General features: G+C 43.0%; 1 protein-coding gene across 8 annotated transcripts in view; it reads right to left on the bottom strand.

Annotated features, from left to right (window-relative positions):
- Window positions 1-19,403, bottom strand: part of PCID2 (PCI domain containing 2) — a 53,266-nt gene that overhangs the window by 21,991 nt on the left and 11,872 nt on the right. For 7 of the 8 annotated variants that reach the window (XR_004428945.1, XM_033177175.1, XM_033177169.1 and 4 more), the window contains exons 3-9: window positions 19,316-19,389; window positions 18,304-18,369; window positions 17,336-17,377; window positions 16,232-16,286; window positions 6,661-6,764; window positions 1,585-1,660; window positions 713-854 (exon numbers count right to left, since the gene is read on the bottom strand). Coding sequence is in view for 7 of the 8 variants with exons in the window: in XM_033177175.1 (XP_033033066.1) it covers window positions 713-854; window positions 1,585-1,660; window positions 6,661-6,764; window positions 16,232-16,286; window positions 17,336-17,377; window positions 18,304-18,369; window positions 19,316-19,389 (559 nt within the window). In the remaining variant the exon portion in view is untranslated. Of the gene's footprint in view, window positions 1-712; window positions 855-1,584; window positions 1,661-6,656; window positions 6,765-16,231; window positions 16,287-17,335; window positions 17,378-18,303; window positions 18,370-19,315; window positions 19,390-19,403 lie in introns of all 8 variants that reach the window. The other variant, XM_033177174.1, reaches the window with a different exon arrangement.

Raw genomic sequence — 19,403 nt, 5'->3', positions numbered from 1 at the left:
CTAAAGTTATGTTGCTTCACGTACTTGGGGCTGTGTGCTCAGCAAATAGCTGAAGAAGAGTTTAAAGTCTGGTCTGAGTACAACAGAAGACATCACAAAGAATGATACCACGACAGCCAATAAAAAAATTACAAAAAGAAGAAAGGACTAGTTTCCTGTTCTTGAGAAAGTTACCAACATAAACTAATACAATAATGTCAGGTGAGGCATCAACACACTGCAGGAGGCTGTTTAAACGTGAGCTCTGATGCCAGGTCCAACGGCATATCCCCTGCTTCTAAGTCATTCCATGTGGGATTTGTAGGTCGTTTAGTCAGTCGCTGAACTAAATGTTGTCCTAATCTCCATTTCCTATGTCAACATAACCAGCATCTATTACAGGGTCAAAAGGCAAATAGAGAAAACACTGATTGACATTCTATTCCGAAAAGAGTCATGCTTAGTGAACTCAGAAAGGATGTCTGTGATGCCTGTGAGACTCCAGCATGCACTTCAGAGATCCAATGTGGATGAAGAACCTTCAATATAATTTCCCTTTATTTAATCAGCTTTGGTGTCAAATATGTACATATAAGTTGATCTGTATTTACACAAATATTCTACCCTTAAAAATAAAATACAGTAATTGTGTTCTCTGAAACTGTATTATTCAAAGTTGTTCAGAATGCAACGTCTTATTTAAAATACTGGGAAAAAAAGATTAGCAACATACCTTGCTTAAAGTCACTGTCAAACATGGCCTTGCGTCCAACGTAGTATTTGTATGTTACTCTCTGTGCAGTGCTGTAATCGTCTTTCAGGTTTGAGCTGTCAATCGCTCTAATTAGGGGTTTACATAAATGGAGTTTGTTGATCTATAATGAATAATAATCCATTTAAAATATGTAGAAACAACAAAAACGGGGTAAAACAAATTACTATGCATGTCTCCTCAAAATGCAAACTGCAAAACCTATTATATCACAAAAATTATTTATATGATAATAAAAACCAAAACAGAGAGCAGCCATTGTAGATGACATTTACCCTGGGAGGCTCTGGGAAGCTGTTCCAGGTGGCACAGCCCTGCAGGAGCCTGTGCTTATGCAGCACCGGCAGGAAGGTGGGGTGCTCTACAGGAGTGGAAAGCCCTGGACAAAAGGCACAAGGCCCAGCTGCTGACACATGATGGGCTGCTCTTCACCTGACTGACTTTATGTGGCAATGGTTTCTGTATTCATCTATCCATCTATACGCCTGCTTTTCCATAGTTAATTACAACCACAGAAGACAAAAGGCTCTGGAGTGAAACCGCCTTCACTGAAAGTCCAAGTTCACCACTCCGGGCCAGCTGCTTCAGACCAGGTGCCTTCGTCTCCCCGGGGCCAGGCGCGCTGGCCTCAGAGGCCGGCTGTCAACAGGAGACATGCAGAACAGCGCCTTGCCCCAGCAGGCATTCAACAAAGGTTCGCTATTAAGACTAGGAATACGGTTATGACCATTTCGCAAGCAACGCCAGGGAGGCTAGCTAACCATATGTGATATGTGGGAGGACAAGGAAAATGGAAAATTGTAAAGACAGAAAGAATTCAAACAGAAGCGCACCTTGAAGTAGATTTTAAACAACTGATTCACCAGAAACAGCATGCCCCACTTCTTAGAGTCCTCTATACCAGCACGGCTATGGGGAAATAATTTTTTTTTAAGTTACACAGCAAATAAAAATTTTATTTCACAAAATAAACTGCCTAAACAAATTAATATCTTGAGGTAAAGTACCAAAGCTCAAGTCATATTCATATCAAGTCATATTCATCAAACAAAATAACATTATGAAAAAAGATGTCTTATCTGATGGGTAAAAATGAAAGAAAAAGCAAACCAGGAAAATCCCAATTAACTACTTGAGTAACATCCTCCCTCCGCGTCACCAGCTAAAAACTGCCTCGTTTGCAGTAACAATGTGTAAAAGTTAACTGTTATAAACCATTTTTGAAAAATGGAAAAATAGGGCATAGTGGTGAGTGCCTGTAATCCTGGCTACTCAGGAGGCTGAGGCTGAAGAATCACTTGAACCCGGGCCAATGCATTTCAGCCTGGGTGACAGAGCATGACTCCGTCTCAAAAAACAAAAACAAAAAAAGAAAAGAAAAATGGAAAAATACCTTCTCATCAGGACAACAAAACGAACCAGTAAAACGCACAAAGAGGATGAGTCCCACCAAGGAAGACACAGAAAGTACACACTGTGGACGTCCATTTACGTGACGTCACCAGAAAGGCAGGAAGTGACCCACAGTGGAACAAACCCGGACAGCAGAAAGGGCCTGCCCCAAATGAGGGATGAGGGAAGCTTCTGGGTTGACAATCATGTCCTACACCTCAACAGCAAGCAGACAGATAATATCGTAGGTAGTTCACTGCATGTAAATTTACCTCAAAAGACTGAAGAAACAGAAACTGAAGCACCTGGCGGGGGGGGGTGTGCCTCTGTCTGCAATTAACTTGGAAATAGTCACATGTTACACAACATTTTGGTCAACTACAGATGACCATTGAGATGGCGGTCCTACAGATTCTCATACTGTATTTTTACTGCATCTTTTTGGTGTTTAGATATGTTTAGAAACACAAATAATTCCCATTGTGTTCCGGTTGCCTGTTACAGCATTCAGTGTGGCCACACAAGGGCTGCTCTTGCTCCTGGCAGCCTGGGAGCCACAGGCTACTCCACACAGTGGTGGTGTGTACTAGGCCATGCCATCTAGGTTTATGGAAGTACACAACAAAATGAGAAAATCACTCAGAGTCAAGGCACAAAAATACAAAGGTGCCCAGTACAGAAAACAAGCAGGTGGTTTACAAGCCAGAGCACATAAAATGACTCTTAAAGACCAAAATGTGGCCATATAGAAACACTTAAAATAATGTAAAAATACAACTTTAAAATGTCAAAGCCTGTTGTATAACTGCCTGTGAGCTGCTCTAAGCAGCTCTGTGACTTTTATCACTCCCTAGTGTATGACCTCAAACAAGACTGTCTCCAGGTCTCGTTTTCCTCATCTGAAAACGGAGACAAATGATAATGCTGTTCTATGACTTCAAAGAGTTACGGGAAAAACCAAACAAAACACACAAGTACTATGCAAGTCACATAAAATGCTGCACGTATGGTAATATCGTAGCTGGTCTGGCACCAGGAACAATGACCTCTACTGGAGAGTGTGTGACGAAAGCAAACCCCAAGGGGAAAGATGTCACTGGGGATTTCCCTCTGTCTTCTGAGTGTCCTCTCGGGGTGGAAATGCTGGGTCACACGGCAGCTCTACATTCAACTTTGAGGAACTGCCTTCCCGTTTCTGCACAGCAGCTGCACTGGTTTTGTTCCCCTGGCAATGTGTATGAAGCTCCAGTCTCTGCATCCTCGCTGGTGCTGCCCATCTTTCTGATTACAGTCCTACCCGCTGGGTGTGGACTGGCAGCTCTCGGAGGTTCTGATTTGCATTTCAAGTGACTGATCATTAGTCATTGGTGACTAATGATGTTGAGCATCTTTTCATGCACTTACTGGCCACTTGTGTATTTTGTTTGGCAGATTTTTCAAATTCTTTAACCATTTTAAAATTGGATTGTCTTTTTACTGTTGAGTTGTAATAGTTCTTTATATATTCTGGATATTAGGCCCTTACCAGATGTATTATTTGATAGTTTATGATTGTTTTTTACTTTTTTGAGAATGTCCTTTGAAGTCCGAAGTTTTTAATTTTGATGAAGTCCAATTTATTTTTTCCTTTGGTTGCTTATGCTTTGGTTGTCGTATCTGAGAAGCCACTGCCTAATCAAAGGTCATGAAGATCACTGCTGTGCAGGAATATACCACCAGGCAAAATTTCAAGTATTCATTTAAGAAACACTGATTGAGCTCCTGGAGTGCAAGGAGCGCGAGTGATGGAGAAGGCCCAGGCCCTCACGCACTTGGCAATCAAATACACATCACCTACACAGTCATCAATCATTCGGTAAACGCAGTGAAAGAAATGTACAGTCTGCTATGAATGTTTATAAAAGGGAAATCTGATCCACTGTGAAGTCCAGCAGCGGGAGGCTTTAGAGAAGGCGGAAACCTTTAAACGAGCGTAGACAGCCAGGAGTCGAGGAGAACCTTCCAGCAAAGGAAACGGCACTCATGGGAGGCCTCAGTGGGAAAGTGCCATGGCATAGGAAGGACTTTTCTACAGTCCAGCCTTGGAAGGAAAGTTCTGAAGCGAGGCTGGGTATAGTATCCCCACAGTACTATATATCTTGTAGGCTTGGCTGAACAGTTGCACAACTCAAACTCTGGTTATCTTCAGCAATAGGACACCTGAGGTCAGAGGCTCCTCCTTGGTTAAACCAGCTAAGATCAGCAGGATGCTAAGTGGAAGTCCACCTGGCCTTTGCAGAGCCTCCAATTTCATTACAATCTCATTTTCATGCTCAGTGACACTCCCACCAGTGCCACAACGGCTGACAATCACCACGACAATGATGAGAAGAAGCCATAAAAGGACAAAAAGATGGCAGTACTTCAGCTCCCAGAAGTTCACCGCCCATTTCCAGAAAAGCGATTAATATTCTTCCCCTTGCTTTCAGTGTCCAACCCCTTCATTCAAGAAACCCTCTATTTCAATCCCCTCACCCCTCAGGAGTAGAGAAGTTGATTTGTGAGTCACACTCCTGCTTCTTCATCCCTTGGCCTTTACATACAGCTTGCTCTACTCAACACTTACTTTTGGTTTCATGGATTGGATCTATGACACCCAACAGGAAAAGTTCCCATCTTTTGAGGCTACCAAGTTTACTGGCAACAGACACAGTGAGTGAAAAGAGAGGCTGGGCTACTGCTATTGTTTGGATATGGATTTTTGGCCACATCAAACCTCATGTTAAAACATGATCCCCGTTGTTGGAGGTGGAACCTAATGGGAGGTTTTGGGGTCACGGCGGCAAACGCCTCATGAATGGCTTGGTGCTGTCCTTGCCGTAACGAATGAGTTCTCGCTCTGAGCTCCTGTGAGCGTTCCCAGGGAGCTGGTTGTAGAAGAGCCTGACGCCTCCCCTTCTATCTCCTGACTCCTCTCTTGCCATGTAGTGGGCTCCTCTTCATCTTCTAGCATGAGTGGAAGCACTCTGAGGCCTTACCAGAAGCAGATATGAGCACCATGCTTCTTGTGCAACCTGCAGAACTGTGAGCCAAATAAATCTCTTTTCTTACATTCCCCAGCCTCAGGTATTCCTTTATAGCAACACAAGAGGACTAAAACAACTACTCTCTGGGAACAATAGTTTTTGTTTATTTATATATGGATACCTTTGATAATCTTTCTTTGTTTTAAAATTTCCTAAATCTCACAAATAAATGTAATTATATACTGGGTGAAGAGATGGGAGTTTTAGAAGAAAAAATGGAAACTCTAAAGTAGAATCAGATGGAAAGTTGAGAATTTAAAAATAAATAATGGCAGAAAAGATCAGTCAACTTGTAAGCAGGTCAATACAAATTACCTAAAATGGAGGAGAGAGGAAAAAAAAGATTGAGGCCAGGTGCAGTGGCTCACGCCAACAATCCCAGCACTTTGGGAGGCCGAGGAGGGTGGATCACTTGAGGTCAGAAATTCAAGACCAGCCTGGCCAACATGGTGAAATCCCATCTCTACTAAAAACACAAAAATTAGCTGGACGTGGTGGCATGTGCCTGTAATCCCAGCTATTCAGGAGGCTAAGGCAGGAGAATGGTGTGAACCCAGGAGGCGGAGGTTGCAGTGAGCTGAGATGGCGCCACTGCACTCCAACCTGGGCGACAGAGCAAGACTCTGTCTCCAAAAAAAAAAAAAGGTGAAAAAATAAACAAAGAGACTAACAGTGGCCTGTGTGGGATAATATCACGCATTTAACACATACGCAGTTGAAATCCCAGAAAGAGGAGAGAAAAAATGGGGCCAAAAGTAGTTGAAGAATGTAAAATATTACATTTTTAAAAACATCAACTTACAAATACAGGAAGCCCAATGAACCCTAAACAGGAGAAATTAAAGAAAAAAAAGCCAACTATGCACATCAGAGTCAAATGACTGATGCCAAATGATAAAGAGAAAATCACAGCCAGAGGAAAAACACCCGTTCTATACAGGGAGCGACGGCAAGGCCTCGTCAGAAGCAAGGGAGACCAGACGGAATGACATTTTTGAAGTCCCACCCACAAGACTCCATGTAGCAAAAGGAGCCTTAAAAAATGATGGTAATCTTCTTCACTGGTAAAAAGAGAAAATTTCTTAAAATAATAAAGACAGTTTCAGAAAAATGAAAGCTTAGAGGATTCACTGCCCTCAGACCCTCAACAAATGCAAATGTGGAAGAAAGTGCTTCAGGAAAGGGAAATGGCACCAGACGGAAACTGGTTCCCGCAGCGAGGAGCTTCAGGCATGGTCAAACGTGGGCAAACGAAAAGAATCTTTTTTTCCCTCAGCTCTTATTTCTTTTACAAAACAATCAACTTTTTAAAGCAAAAGTAATGATGGTTGTGGGATTACAATATGTGTAGAAGTAAAATATACGTCAACAATAAACACAGGCCAGAAAGGGTGAACACTGCGACAAAAACCACGACTGACAGCGCCCGACGGTCCTCAAGTCCTTACTCACGTGTCGCTGGCACAGACCCGGAAACAACTCATCAGTAACTCTGCTGCTTTTTCCAACATGTCCCCAACTTTGCTTTTGCCTTTCTTTACCAACTGTTGATCTGCCTAATAAAATATAAAAACATTTATTTTATTTCATTTTTCCGAGACGAGATCTTGCTGTGTCACCCAGGCCGGAGTGCAGTGGCCCAATCACACCTCACAGCAGCCTCAACCTCCTGGGTTCCATTCATCTTCCCACCTCAGCCACCTGAGGAGCTGGAACCATGGAAGCAGGCACCACCATGCCTGGCTAGGTTTGGGTGGTTTTTTTTGTTTTTTTTTTTTTGTTTTTTTTGTAGAGACAGGGTCTCACTTTGTTGCTCTGGCTGGTCCTGAACTTCTGACTCCAAGTAACCCTCTCATCTTGGCCTCCCAAAGTGTTGGGATTACAAGCGTGAGCCACTGTGCCCAGCCAAAACATTGATTTCTTAAAGCAAAAAATGTGTACAATTAAGAGCCAAAGTCCCGACAGATTCTGGAGAAATCAGCTAGCATGTACTATAATATTTTTAAAAATTGAGAAGTCTGTATTATTCCGATTCTTCCACAAACCTAATCTTTCTTCAATTATTTCAAGTTAAGTCAGTCACCAACTTTTCAAACCTGCACTGCATGTTACTAAGTGATTGAGCTCTCTTCCTTCAGTCCCTGAAGCTGGCTAGTCAAAACGCTTGAAATAAAAACGTTTAACAAATACCAAAGTCATTGCTGAGTCTGATTTTTCCCTCGCATTTGCGAGGATGGCCTTGGTTAAAGAAAGAACCTGTTTCTCCCACTTGTGTTCTCCACAAACGCAAGGCCTACAACAGGCTTGCAAATGACCCACAGCTCAAACTATATTCACGACAACACTAAGCCATCATGGTCTTTTTTTACTATATTAACATTTGCACTGATGGTACTGGTTGCCAACGACATGTGTGCTTTCAAGAAAAATCAGAATGCTGGAAAACTTTTATCAACTACCGTGAGTTTTGCAGCTTTTCCTTACTCCAAGGCTTTTCTGATGAGGCCCCTGTAGATGTTAAGAAAGGTAGGGGTTTGGGGGTTGGGTTTTCAACAGTGGTGTGCCAACACTTGGGAGTTGCTGCATGGCTCAGTAAGACAACACTCTCCAAATGCTCTGCTATGGTCTGAATGCTTGTGTCCCCTCCAAAACTCATGCTGAAATCCTAACCCTCAACGTGACGGTGTTTGGAACAGAGGCCTCTGGGAGGTGATGAGGTCATGAAGATAAAGCTGTCAGGAACGGGATTTGAAGCGATCCTTTGCCCCATCTACCACGTGCAGACACAGCAAGAAGGTGCTTTGAGGCAGGAAGCAGCCCTTTTCATCAGACACTCAATCTGCTGGTGACTTGATCTTGGACCTCCCTGCCTCCAGAACTGTGAGACATAAATGTTTGTTGGTTACAAGCCACCCAGTTTATAGCATTTTCTTACAGCAGCCCAAATGGACTAAGACATGACTGACACAAGATACTATGAAATCCATTCAAAGTGCTTTAGGCAGATCAGTGGATTTTAGTGTAAAGATAGAAAAAGTTTATTGGGACTCTTCAGAAGCCACATGGTAACTAACCTTTTAAAAAAAACTGCCTCTTGGAGTTTTCATAGGTAGAGTCAAAGAATTATCTCAATGGTCTGGAAAGCCTAGGAGAATATTCCTCTCCTTTCCATCTACATCTTTGTGATGTAGCCTTTCAGCATCAGGCAGAGAAATACTTTACTCAAAACAGTGTACTGCAACAGAGTAAGTGCAGAAGCAGGCAAGAGAACCAGATGGCTTCTGCTGAACTAGGCGTCGAAGAGGTCAAAAGTGATGTGACACCACTTTTCTTAGTATTTTGTTTTGGAAATAGTTATTTTTTATTTAAAAAGTCAGTTATGTTTCATGTAAAAGGTTTATTGTTGCTTTAAAAGGAATACATTTTTAAAAATCTTTTCTAATTAAAATTTTTAATACAGTAAATATAAATAGATATAACAAAGATAAAAGTTCTCTGAGGTCTTCAGTACACTTTTCAGTTCTAAAATTTCCATTTGGTTCTTTTTTTTATTTTTTATTATACTTTAAGTTCTAGGGTACATGTGCACAACATGCAGGTTTGTTACGTATGTATACATGTGCCATGTTGGTGTGCTGCACCCATTAACTTGTCATTTACATTAGGTATATCTCCTAATGCTATCCCCTCCCCGCTCCCCGCTCCCCACAACAGGCCCCGGTGTGTGATGTTCGCCTTCCTGCTGTTTTGGTTACTGTAGCCTTGTAGTATAGTTTGAAGTCAGGTGGCATGATGCCTCCAGCTTTGTTCTTTTGGCTTACGATTGTCTTGGCAATGTGGGCTCTTTTTTGGTTCCATATGAACTTTAAACTAGTTTTTTCCAATTCTGTGAAGAAAGTCATTGGTAGCTTGGCCGCACGCGGTGGCTCAAGCCTGTAATCCCAGCACTTTGGGAGGCCGAGGTGGGCGGATCACGAGGTCAGAAGATCGAGACCATCCTGGCTAACACGGTGAAACCCCGTCTCTACTAAAAAATACAAAAAACTAGCCGGGCGAGGTGGCGGGCGCCTGTAGTCCCAGCTACTCGGAGGCTGAGGCAGGAGAATGGTGTAAACCCGGGAGGCGGAGCTTGCAGTGAGCTGAGAACTGGCCACTGCACTCCAGCCCGGGCGACAGAGCGAGACTCCGTCTCAAAAAAAAAAAAAAAAAAGTCATTGGTAGCTTAATGGGGATGGCATTGAATCTATAAATTACCTTGGGCAGTATGGCCATTTTCACGATATTGATTCTTCCTATCCATGAGCATGGAATGTTCTTCCATTTGTTTGTGTCCTCTTTTATTTCCTTGAGCAGTGGTTTGTAGTTCTCCTTGAAGAGGTCCTTCACATCGCTTATAAGCTGGATTCCTAGGTATTTTATTCTATTTGAAGCAACTGCGAATGGGAGTTCACTCACGATTTGGCTCTCTGTTTGTGTGTTACTGGTGTATAAGAATGCTTGTGGGCCGGGCGTGGTGGCTCAAGCCTGTAATCCAGCACTTTGGGAGGCCAAGACGGGCGGATCACGAGGTCAGGAGATCAAGAGCATCCTGGCTAACATGGTGAAACCCTGTCTCTACTAAAAACACAAAAAACTAGCCGGCGAGGTGGCGGGCGCCTGTAGTCCCAGCTACTCGGAGGCTGAGGCAGGAGAATGGTGTAAACCCGGGAGGCGGAGCTTGCAGTGAGCTGAGAACTGGCCACTGCACTCCAGCCCGGCGACAGAGCGAGACTCCGTCTCAAAAAAAAAAAAAAAAAAGTCATTGGTAGCTTAATGGGGATGGCATTGAATCTATAAATTACCTTGGGCAGTATGGCCATTTTCACGATATTGATTCTTCCTATCCATGAGCATGGAATGTTCTTCCATTTGTTTGTGTCCTCTTTTATTTCCTTGAGCAGTGGTTTGTAGTTCTCCTTGAAGAGGTCCTTCACATCGCTTATAAGCTGGATTCCTAGGTATTTTATTCTATTTGAAGCAACTGCGAATGGGAGTTCACTCACGATTTGGCTCTCTGTTTGTGTGTTACTGGTGTATAAGAATGCTTGTGGGCCGGGCGTGGTGGCTCAAGCCTGTAATCCCAGCACTTTGGGAGGCCAAGACGGGCGGATCACGAGGTCAGGAGATCAAGAGCATCCTGGCTAACATGGTGAAACCCTGTCTCTACTAAAAACACAAAAAACTAGCCGGGCGAGGTGGCGGGCGCCTGTAGTCCCAGCTACTCGGGAGGCTGAGGCAGGAGAATGGCGTAAACCCGGGAGGCGGAGCTTGCAGTGAGCTGAGATCCGGCCACTGCACTCCAGCCAGGGCGACAGAGCAAGACTCCGTCTCAAAAAAAAAAAAAAAAAAGAATGCTTGTGATTTCTGCACGTTGATTTTGTATCCTGAGACTTTGCTGAAATTGCTTATCAGCTTAAGGAGATTTTGGGCTGAGATGATGGGGTTTTCTAAATATACAATTTTGTCATCTGCAAACAGGGATAATTTGACTTCCTCTTTTCCTAATTGAATACCCTTTATTTCTCTCTCCTGCCTGAATGCCCTGGCCAGCACTTCCAACACTATGTTGAATAGGAGTAGTGAGAAAGGGCATCCCTGCCTGTGCCAGTTTTCAAAGGGAATGCTTCCAGTTTTTTCCCATTCAGTATGATATTGGCTGTGGGTTTGTCATAAATAGCTCTTATTATTTTGAGATATGTTCCATCAATACCAAATTTATTGAGAGTTTTTAGCATGAAGGGCTGTTGAATTTTGTCAAAGGCCTTTTCTGCTATCTATTGAGATAATCATGTGGTTTTTGTCTTTGGTTCTGTTTATATGCTGGATTACGTTTATTGATTTGCATATGTTGAACCAGCCTTGCATCCCAGGGATGAAGCCCACTTGATCATGGTGGATAAGCTTTTTGATGTGCTGCTGGATTCTGTTTGCCGGTATTTTATTCAGGATTTTTGCATCAATGTTCATCAGGGATATTGGTCTAAAATTTTCTTTTTTTGTTGTGTCTCTGCCAGGCTTTGGTATCAGGATGATGTTGGCCTCATAAAATGAGTTAGTGAGGATTCCCTCTTTTTCTATTGATTGGAATAGTTTCAGAAGGAATGGTACCAGCTCCTTGTCGTACCTCTGGTAGAATTCGGCTGTGAATCCATCTGGTCCCGGACCTTTTTTGGTTGGTAGGCTATGAATTATTGCCTCAATTTCAGAGCCTGTTATTGGTCTATTCAGGGATTCAACTTCTTCCTAGTTTAGTCTTGGGAGAGTGTATGTGTCCAGGAATTTATCCATTTCTTCTAGGTTTTCTAGTTTATTTGCATAGAGGTGTTTATACTATTCTCTGATGGTAGTTTGTATTTCTGTGGGATCAGTGGTGTATCCCCTTTATAATTTTTTATTGTGTCTATTTGATTCTTCTCTCTTTTCTTCTTTATTAGTCTTGCTAGCAGTCTACCAATTTTGTTGATCTTTTCAAAAAACCAGTTCCTGGATTCATTGATTTTTTTGAAGGTTTTTTTGTGTCTCTATCTCCTTCAGTTCTGCTCTGATCTTAGTTATTTCTTGCCTTCTGCTGGCTTTTGAATGTGTTTGCTCTTGCTTCTCTAGTTCTTTTAATTGTGATGTTAGGGTGTCAATTTTAGATCTTTCCTGCTTTCTCTTGTGGGCATTTAGTGTTATAAATTTCCTTCTACACACTGCTTTAAATGTGTCCCAGAGATTCTGGTATGTTGTATCTTTGTTCTCATTGGTTTCAAAGAACATCTTTATTTCTGCTTTCATTTCGATATGTACCTAGTAGTTATTCAGGAGCAGGTTGTTCAGTTTCTGTGTAGTTGAGCAGTTTTGAGTGAGTTTCTTAATCCTGAGTTCTAGTTTGATTGTCCTGTGGTCTGAGAGGCAGTTTGTTTTAATTTCTGTTCTTTTACATTTGCTGAGGAGTGCTTTACTTCCAACTATGTGGTCAGTTTTGGAATAAGTGCGATGTGGTGCTGAGAAGAATGTATATTCTGTTGATTTGGGGTGGAGAGTTCTGTAGATGTCTATTAGGTCCGCTTGGTGCAGAGCTGAGTTCAATTCCTGGATATCCTTGTTAACTTTCTGTCTCGATCTGTCTGATGTTGACAGTGAGGTGTTAAAGTCTCCCATTATTACTGTGTGGGAGTCCAAGTCTCTTTGTAAGTCTCTGAGGTCTTGCCTTATGAATTTGGGTGCTCCTGTATTGGGTGCATATATATTTAGGATAGTTTGCTCTTCTTGTTGAATTGATCCGTTTACCATTACATAATGGCCTTCTTTGTCTCTTTTGAGCTTTGTTGGTTTAAAGTCTGTTTTATCAGAGACTAGGATTGCAACCCCTGCCTTTTTTTGTTTTCCATTTGCTTGGTAGATCTTCCTCCATCCCTTCATTTTGAGCCTATGTGTGTGTCTGCACATGAGATGGGTCTCCTGAATACAGTACACTGATGGGTCTTGACTCTTTATCCAATTTGCCAGTCTGTGTCTTTTAATTGGAGCATTTGGCCCATTTACATTTAAGGTTAATACTGTTATGTGTGAATTTGATCCTGTCTTTATGATGTTAGCTGGTTATTTTGCTTGTTAGTTGATGCAGTTTCTTCCTAGCATCAACGGTCTTTACATTTGGCATGTTTTTGCAGTGGCTGGTACCGGTTGTTCCTTTCCATGTTTAGTGCTTCCTTCGGGAGCTCTTGTAGGGCAGGGCTGGTGGTGACAAAATCCCTCAGCATTTGCTTGTCTATAAAGGATTTTACTTCTCCTTCACTTATGAAACCTAGTTTGGCTGGATATGAAATTCTGGGCTGAAAATTCTTTTCTTTAAGAATGTTGAATATTGTCTCCCCCTTCTTCTGGCTTGTAGAGTTTCTGCCGAGAGATCCGCTGTTAGTCTGATGGGCTTCCCTTTGTGGGTAACCCGACCTTTCTCTCTGGCTGCCCTTAACATTTTTTTTTTTCATTTCAACTTTGGTGAATCTGACAATTATGTGTTTTGGAGTGGCTCTTCTCAAGGTGTATCTTTGTGGCGTTCTCTGTATTTCCTGAATTTGAATGTTGGCCTGCCTTACTAGGTTGGGGAAGTTCTCCTGGATAATATTCTGCAAAGCATTTTCCAACTTGGTTCCATTCTCTCCATCACTTTCTGGTACACCAATCAGACATAGATTTGGTCTTTTCACATAGTCCCATATTTCTTGGAGGCTTTGTTCGTTTCTTTTTACCTGTTTTTCTCTAAACTTCTCTCCTCATTTCATTCATTTGATCTTCAATCACTGATAACCTTTCTTCCAGTTGATCGAATCAGTTACTGAAGCTTGTGCATTTGTCACATAGTTCTCGTGCCATGGTTTTCAGCTCCATCTCGTCATTTACGGACTTTTCTACATTGGTTATTCTAGTTAGCCATTCGTCTAATCTTTTTTCAAGGTTTTTAGTTTCTTTGCGATGGGTTCAAACTTTCTCCTTTAGCTCGGAGAAGTTTGATCGTCTGAAGCCTTCTTCTCTCAGGTTGTCAAAGTCATTTTCTGTCCAGCTTTGTTCCGCTGCTGGCGAGGAGCTGCATTCCTTTGGAGGGGGAGAGGCACTCTGATTTTTAGAATTTTCAGCTTTTCTGCTCTGTTTTTTCCCCATCAAAGGTAGGTTTCATCTACCTTTGGTCTTTGATGATGGTGACATACAGATGGGGTTTTGGTGTGGATGTCCTTTCTGTTTGTTAGTTTTCCTTCTAACAGTCAGGACCCTCAGCTGCAGGTCTGTTGGAGTTTGCTGGAGGTCCACTCCAGACCTGTTTGCCTGGGCATCAGCAGCGGAGGCTGCAGAAGAGTGAATATTGCTGAACAGCAAATGTTGCTGCCTGATTGTTCCTCTGGAAGGTTCGTCTCAGAGGGGTACCCGGCCGTGTGAGGTGTCAGTCTGCCCCTACCGGGGGGGGGGGGTGCCTCCCAGTTAGGCTACTTGGGGGTCAGGGACCCACTTGAGGCAGTCTGTCTGTTCTCAGATCTCAAACTCTGTGCTTGGAGAACCACTACTCTCTTCAAAGCTGTCAGTCAGGGACATTTAAATCTGCAGAGGTTTTTGCTGCCTTTTGTTTGGCTATGCCCTGTCCCCAGAGTTGGAGTCTCCAGAGGTAGGCAGGCCTCCTTGAGCTGCAGTGGGCTCCACCCAGTTCGAGCTTCTCCGCCGCTTTGTTTACCTACTCAAGCCTCAGCAATGGTGGGCGCCCCTCCCCAAGCCTCACTGCCACCTTGCAGTTAGATCTCAGACTGCTGTGCTAGCAATGAGGGAGGCTCCATGGGCGTGGGACCCTCTGAGCCAGGCACGGGATATCATCTCCTGATGCCGCGTGCTAAGACCCTTGGAAAAGCGCAGCATCAGGGTGGGAGTGACCCGATTTTTCAGGCGCTGTGTGTCATGGTTTCCCTTAGCTAGGAAGGGGAATTCCCTTACCCCTTGCGCTTCCCAGGTGAGGGGATGCCTCCCTCGCCCTGCTTCAACTCTCGCTGGATGGGCTGCACCCATTGTCCTGCACCAACTGTCCGACACGCCCCAGTGAGATGAACACGGTACCTCAGTTGGAAATGCAGAAATCACCCATCTTCGGGCTGCTCATGCTGGGAGCTGCAGCCTGGAGCTGTTCCTATTCGGCCATCTTGGAACCCCCCCCCATTCTTCTTTATATTGCCTATTTCCTTGTTGAGACTTTCAACATTTTCATTTGTTTCAAGCATGTTCTAAATTGCTTGCTGAATCAAGAGGGCTGTTTAAAACTCTTGTCAGATAATTCCAACATCTGTGCAATCTCAGCATTGGTGTCTTCTGCTGAATGTTTTTTCTCATGTGAAATCTCAGAAAGTTGACATTTTCCTGGTAATCGGTGTTGATTAAACCTGGACATTTGGGGCACTACATGACGAGACTATGGATCTTATTTATCTTCTTTTAGCAGGCCTCACAATGTAAGCAGAGAAACAGGCGCATCCCCTTTGCCACTGAATGGGGGAGGTCCAGGTCCCCTGCTGAGCCTCTGCCATCCACCTAGCTCCTCATTACTGCTAGCCCAGGGTGGAGGTCCTGGGCCACCCCCAGCTCGTACCACTTTGCGGATGGGGCGGGAGGGACCTGCTGACTTTTTGTACCAGGCACTGGAGTGAGGCAGTGATGGTCAGAGTTCTGTCTTGCTGGACTGTCTTCCCAGGCTCCTGGTTTCCTTGGGGCTTTTTGTCTCTGCCTGACGGTGAAAGGCTTCAGGTTTTTAAGGCACCCAGTCTAGGACAGACAGGAGACAAAAGGGAAACCCGGAGACTCCCTACATATGACTCTGAGCCCCATCCCACTCTTTTCTCCACCTCCCATAGCCATGCCAGCCTGACAACTCCCAGGGTTTTAACTGGTTTTAGCAGGCGCAATAGGGAGAAATACATTGCATGCTACCTAGAACTGAAGTCATCAATCATTTCTAAAACCATAAAGGGGTCGTCCTAAAACCAAAAGGTAGACAAATGCTGCTCCATAATGGGGGCTTCTGCAGGTCCCCAAGGGGAAGTCACCTTCATAAAACCCAGGATCTCCCCTCACCCCAGGGAAGCCCCCTCCTGCTGCCCAAATCTATAAGAAGCTGAATTCAGCGGGGGAGCAGGCCACATCTTAAAGGTAGAAGAGATGCAGAGCAGCTCATTTGCTGTTGTTCCACTCACTTCACTTCATAAAAATAATACATACCATAAATGGTTAACCACAAAACGAAACCTCTCCCTCTGTATGAACAGTGTGGAAATCTGAGCAAATGTTTATTTAAATCTGTTTGTGTTAACCTAGAAAGAATAGTCAATATCTGTTCTTTTGCTTCCTATACCAGACACATCTCAACTTCAATTCGCTCCTCAAAACTTTTGGAAAGAATGACATGAAATTAAACAACAGATAGTCACCAAGTATTCATTTTAAAACAATAATGACAGCAAATTAAACTTACATTATTAGCAAACACTCGAAGGTCAAGCGCTACTGCGTACATGACAGGCAGAGCCCTGCAGGACAAAAAGTGAACAAGTGTGAGGGGCTATGAGACCCAAGATTCCATCCCCAGAGGTGGGAAGAACACAGACGCCCAGGACTACTATCCAGAATGGAGTCCATGCTGATCCAAAACTCTGACAGTTGTTTGCTTCCTCACCTTCTGTCCAGGTGGGCTGCAGGCCCCAAACTTCCTGATCATCCCAGGGCCTCACACTGCAGTACTCCCCAACCCTGTCAAAGGCCCCAGCCCTGCTGCAGCTCTAGGCTCCCAGGATATCCTCCTCCCCTCAGCTTCCCACCAGTATCCAAACAGCACCACTAAAAAAGAAGTGGTTTGATCAGATTTCCTAACAAGAACCAGAATATGTAATGCACAAAATGTCACAAAACAACTTTTATAGCCAACTGGCAAAACTGGACTGTTTTCATGTGCAAGTTTTTACGTTAAAAGATAAAAGCGTGATGGGAGGCGGAGCTTGCAGTGAGCCGAGATCACGCCACTGCACTCCAGCCTGGGCAACTGAGTAAGACTCTGTCTCAAGAAAAAAAAAAAAGATAAAAGGGTGGGTTTGTTTGCAAAAGGCCTTTGGTTACTTTAGTATAAACAAAATTCAGTATTTATCTATAGTTTGTTAATACATCATGAAATTAAGAATTAGTTTGGCAAGGCATTTAAAAATACCACCGTTATTATGTATTAGAACACCCCAAATGAACGGTAGTTGGTCTACCTCTTTTATGTAAAGTTTAAAACCAAAAGTTCAAAATTGACAACTGAAGGAAAAAAACAGTATTTAATAAATATCTGGGGAAATGGACATGTGAAATAAAAATAATACTATATTTACACAGACACACTGCAAACAATGTGGCTCATCCACCATTTAAGTTTACTAGATTTGTAATTCCACTAATCTTTGTGGATATTACCATATGTCAACACACTATTAAATACCCACATGGAAAATAAAACACACATTTATTTTAAAGCAAATTTGTAAAAAGATTCTACTTTAAAAAATTGCCATTTACTAATTCAGCTGTTTCTGTTCACACTTACCAGTTTTCTTCTTTGTGGGCCTGGAATGCTCGCAAGAATGATGTACTATATTAAGGAAGACACGGCATATAAAGTTCAAACAATGCTACGTACGATAAAAGTAAAGAATAAGAATCTAAATTTTAAGGAATGTAGCTCACCCTTTAGCAGATTTATGTTACAACAATAGTAAGTTCTTGAAGGAAAAAAGGTATAAGCTCACATTACAAATATCTGTATCTCTCTAGGCTCAAATATACTAAACACACATATTTCACACATACTGTCTCCTAAGTAAAAAAGACAAGATTTTTAAAAATCAGCCATTTCAGATATTTTATTTGGTTTCTCTGAGCCCAGATGATCATGCGTTATATTTAAGTGCTTTAGAATCTGTAGCATAAGGCTGATTTTATCAACTCTAGAATTCTTGAATTCTAAGGAGGCTGTAAGCAAGTAGCCTAACTCTCTTCTGTGCATATTTAAACAAGGTGGTTAAAACGAAAAGACAAAATCTAGAGATACATACAAATCCTTAGAACACTCACTGATTCGGGCCTTAACTATACATGACTGAAGTAGGAATTGGTTTGGTTTAAGGTCTTCAGCCGCCACAATTCAATGCTGACGTGTGTCTGACTCCACTCCTGTCCATCTCTGCCTGAATTCTGGATTTCTGATATTTCACCACAGGACTTAACCAGTCCCTGTAACTATACTTACTACCTAACCCTTCTTCTCCTCCACAGAGTAAGATCCTTGTTTTTCACCAGGGTTCTTCCTTACTAAGTGACTGCATGAGTCTTCAGATCCATGCTAAATTTAAGTACCCGAGTGAAAGAGCTGAAAAGAGTTTCTCTTCCAAAACACCGTCATTCCTTTCTAACTGCAGAAATGAGCAACTGGCCCCATGTTTCCAGGTCTCAAGTCCCAAGTAATCCACTGCATGTGTTCTACGCCGGACAGCTGCCATGAATGACAAAGGATATTGAACGATCACGGTCTGGCACTTGTACGCCTCTATGAAGTCATGATTCCCCACTGCGTAAGTGCACCTGGAGGAGAAAGAGAAACATGCTGTCACACGACAAAACCTAGCACTAGTTATGCAGCACACGCAGCTCACTTCACTGCACAGGTCCCAGTGGTCCTGGGATGAAAGGGGTGAAGGAAGAAACACACAAATGGCTGAACACAAACAGGTGAGGATAAGAGGAAGTCCCGCAGTAAGCTCAGAGACTACTCTCTCAAGTCCCAGAAGGACCTAGCTCCAGCAGGTTTACGAGTAACACGTTGATAACAGAGTATGACCCTTCCACGCTAGCAGGAGCTGACAATGACATTCAAACTAGACTCCCAGCTGGGTAATGTCAGTGTTAGTTCATCGTTCAATCCGGAACCTATCGCACGCCGCACAGAGCTAGGACGTCATAGGTGCTTTGTACTACACGGAACACGGTGGTGCCCCAACTCTTCCAAAGACCCTGTGGGGTTCACAGGACATTCCTGCTCACATACCCCACCCTGGTCCTGTAGCCTAGGCTGCTCTGAAAGACAGTAATCAAATCTCACATGGCTATAAGGACACCATCTTCTGCCTGAAATGATCCTTTAGAGGTAACACAGTAGATACAAAGTGTACATAAAAAGCAGCATTGTTTGCTTTGCTCAACTCTAGTTCTTTCCCAGTAATGTAAAGAGCTTCAAACAAGACATATTATTTCCACAAAAAGGTTAGTAAGTGAATGGTTAGGCTCCACACTCTACCAAAAAGACCACTATCCAGGCACTATGGTAAATATTATGTGATGTTAAAAATAGTATTATACAACTGATGTATAAAATTTTCACAGGCTTTATCAAAGTGAAATTACAAATGCATTTTCCTACTTTTTCAAAGTCAATTATTCACTGCTTCAAGCATAAGATAATGCAAGATAAAATACCCAGTTAATTCAGCAATTTCCAGATGTGTGTTTTTCTTCCTCCCCAACAGATTACCTTAAATGAGCTGCAAACATTTCATCATAAGGGGGTTCCAAGACTTGTTGACACTTCTCCTCTGGAGAGGCCATCTGATTTTTAAAAA

Source organism: Trachypithecus francoisi, unplaced genomic scaffold (genome assembly GCF_009764315.1).
Source record: "Trachypithecus francoisi isolate TF-2019V2 unplaced genomic scaffold, Tfra_2.0 Lachesis_group18, whole genome shotgun sequence".
Lineage (NCBI taxonomy): Eukaryota > Metazoa > Chordata > Mammalia > Primates > Cercopithecidae > Trachypithecus > Trachypithecus francoisi.
The sequence above is the reverse complement of the archived record's forward strand: the minus strand, read 5'-3'. Positions and strand labels throughout refer to the sequence as shown.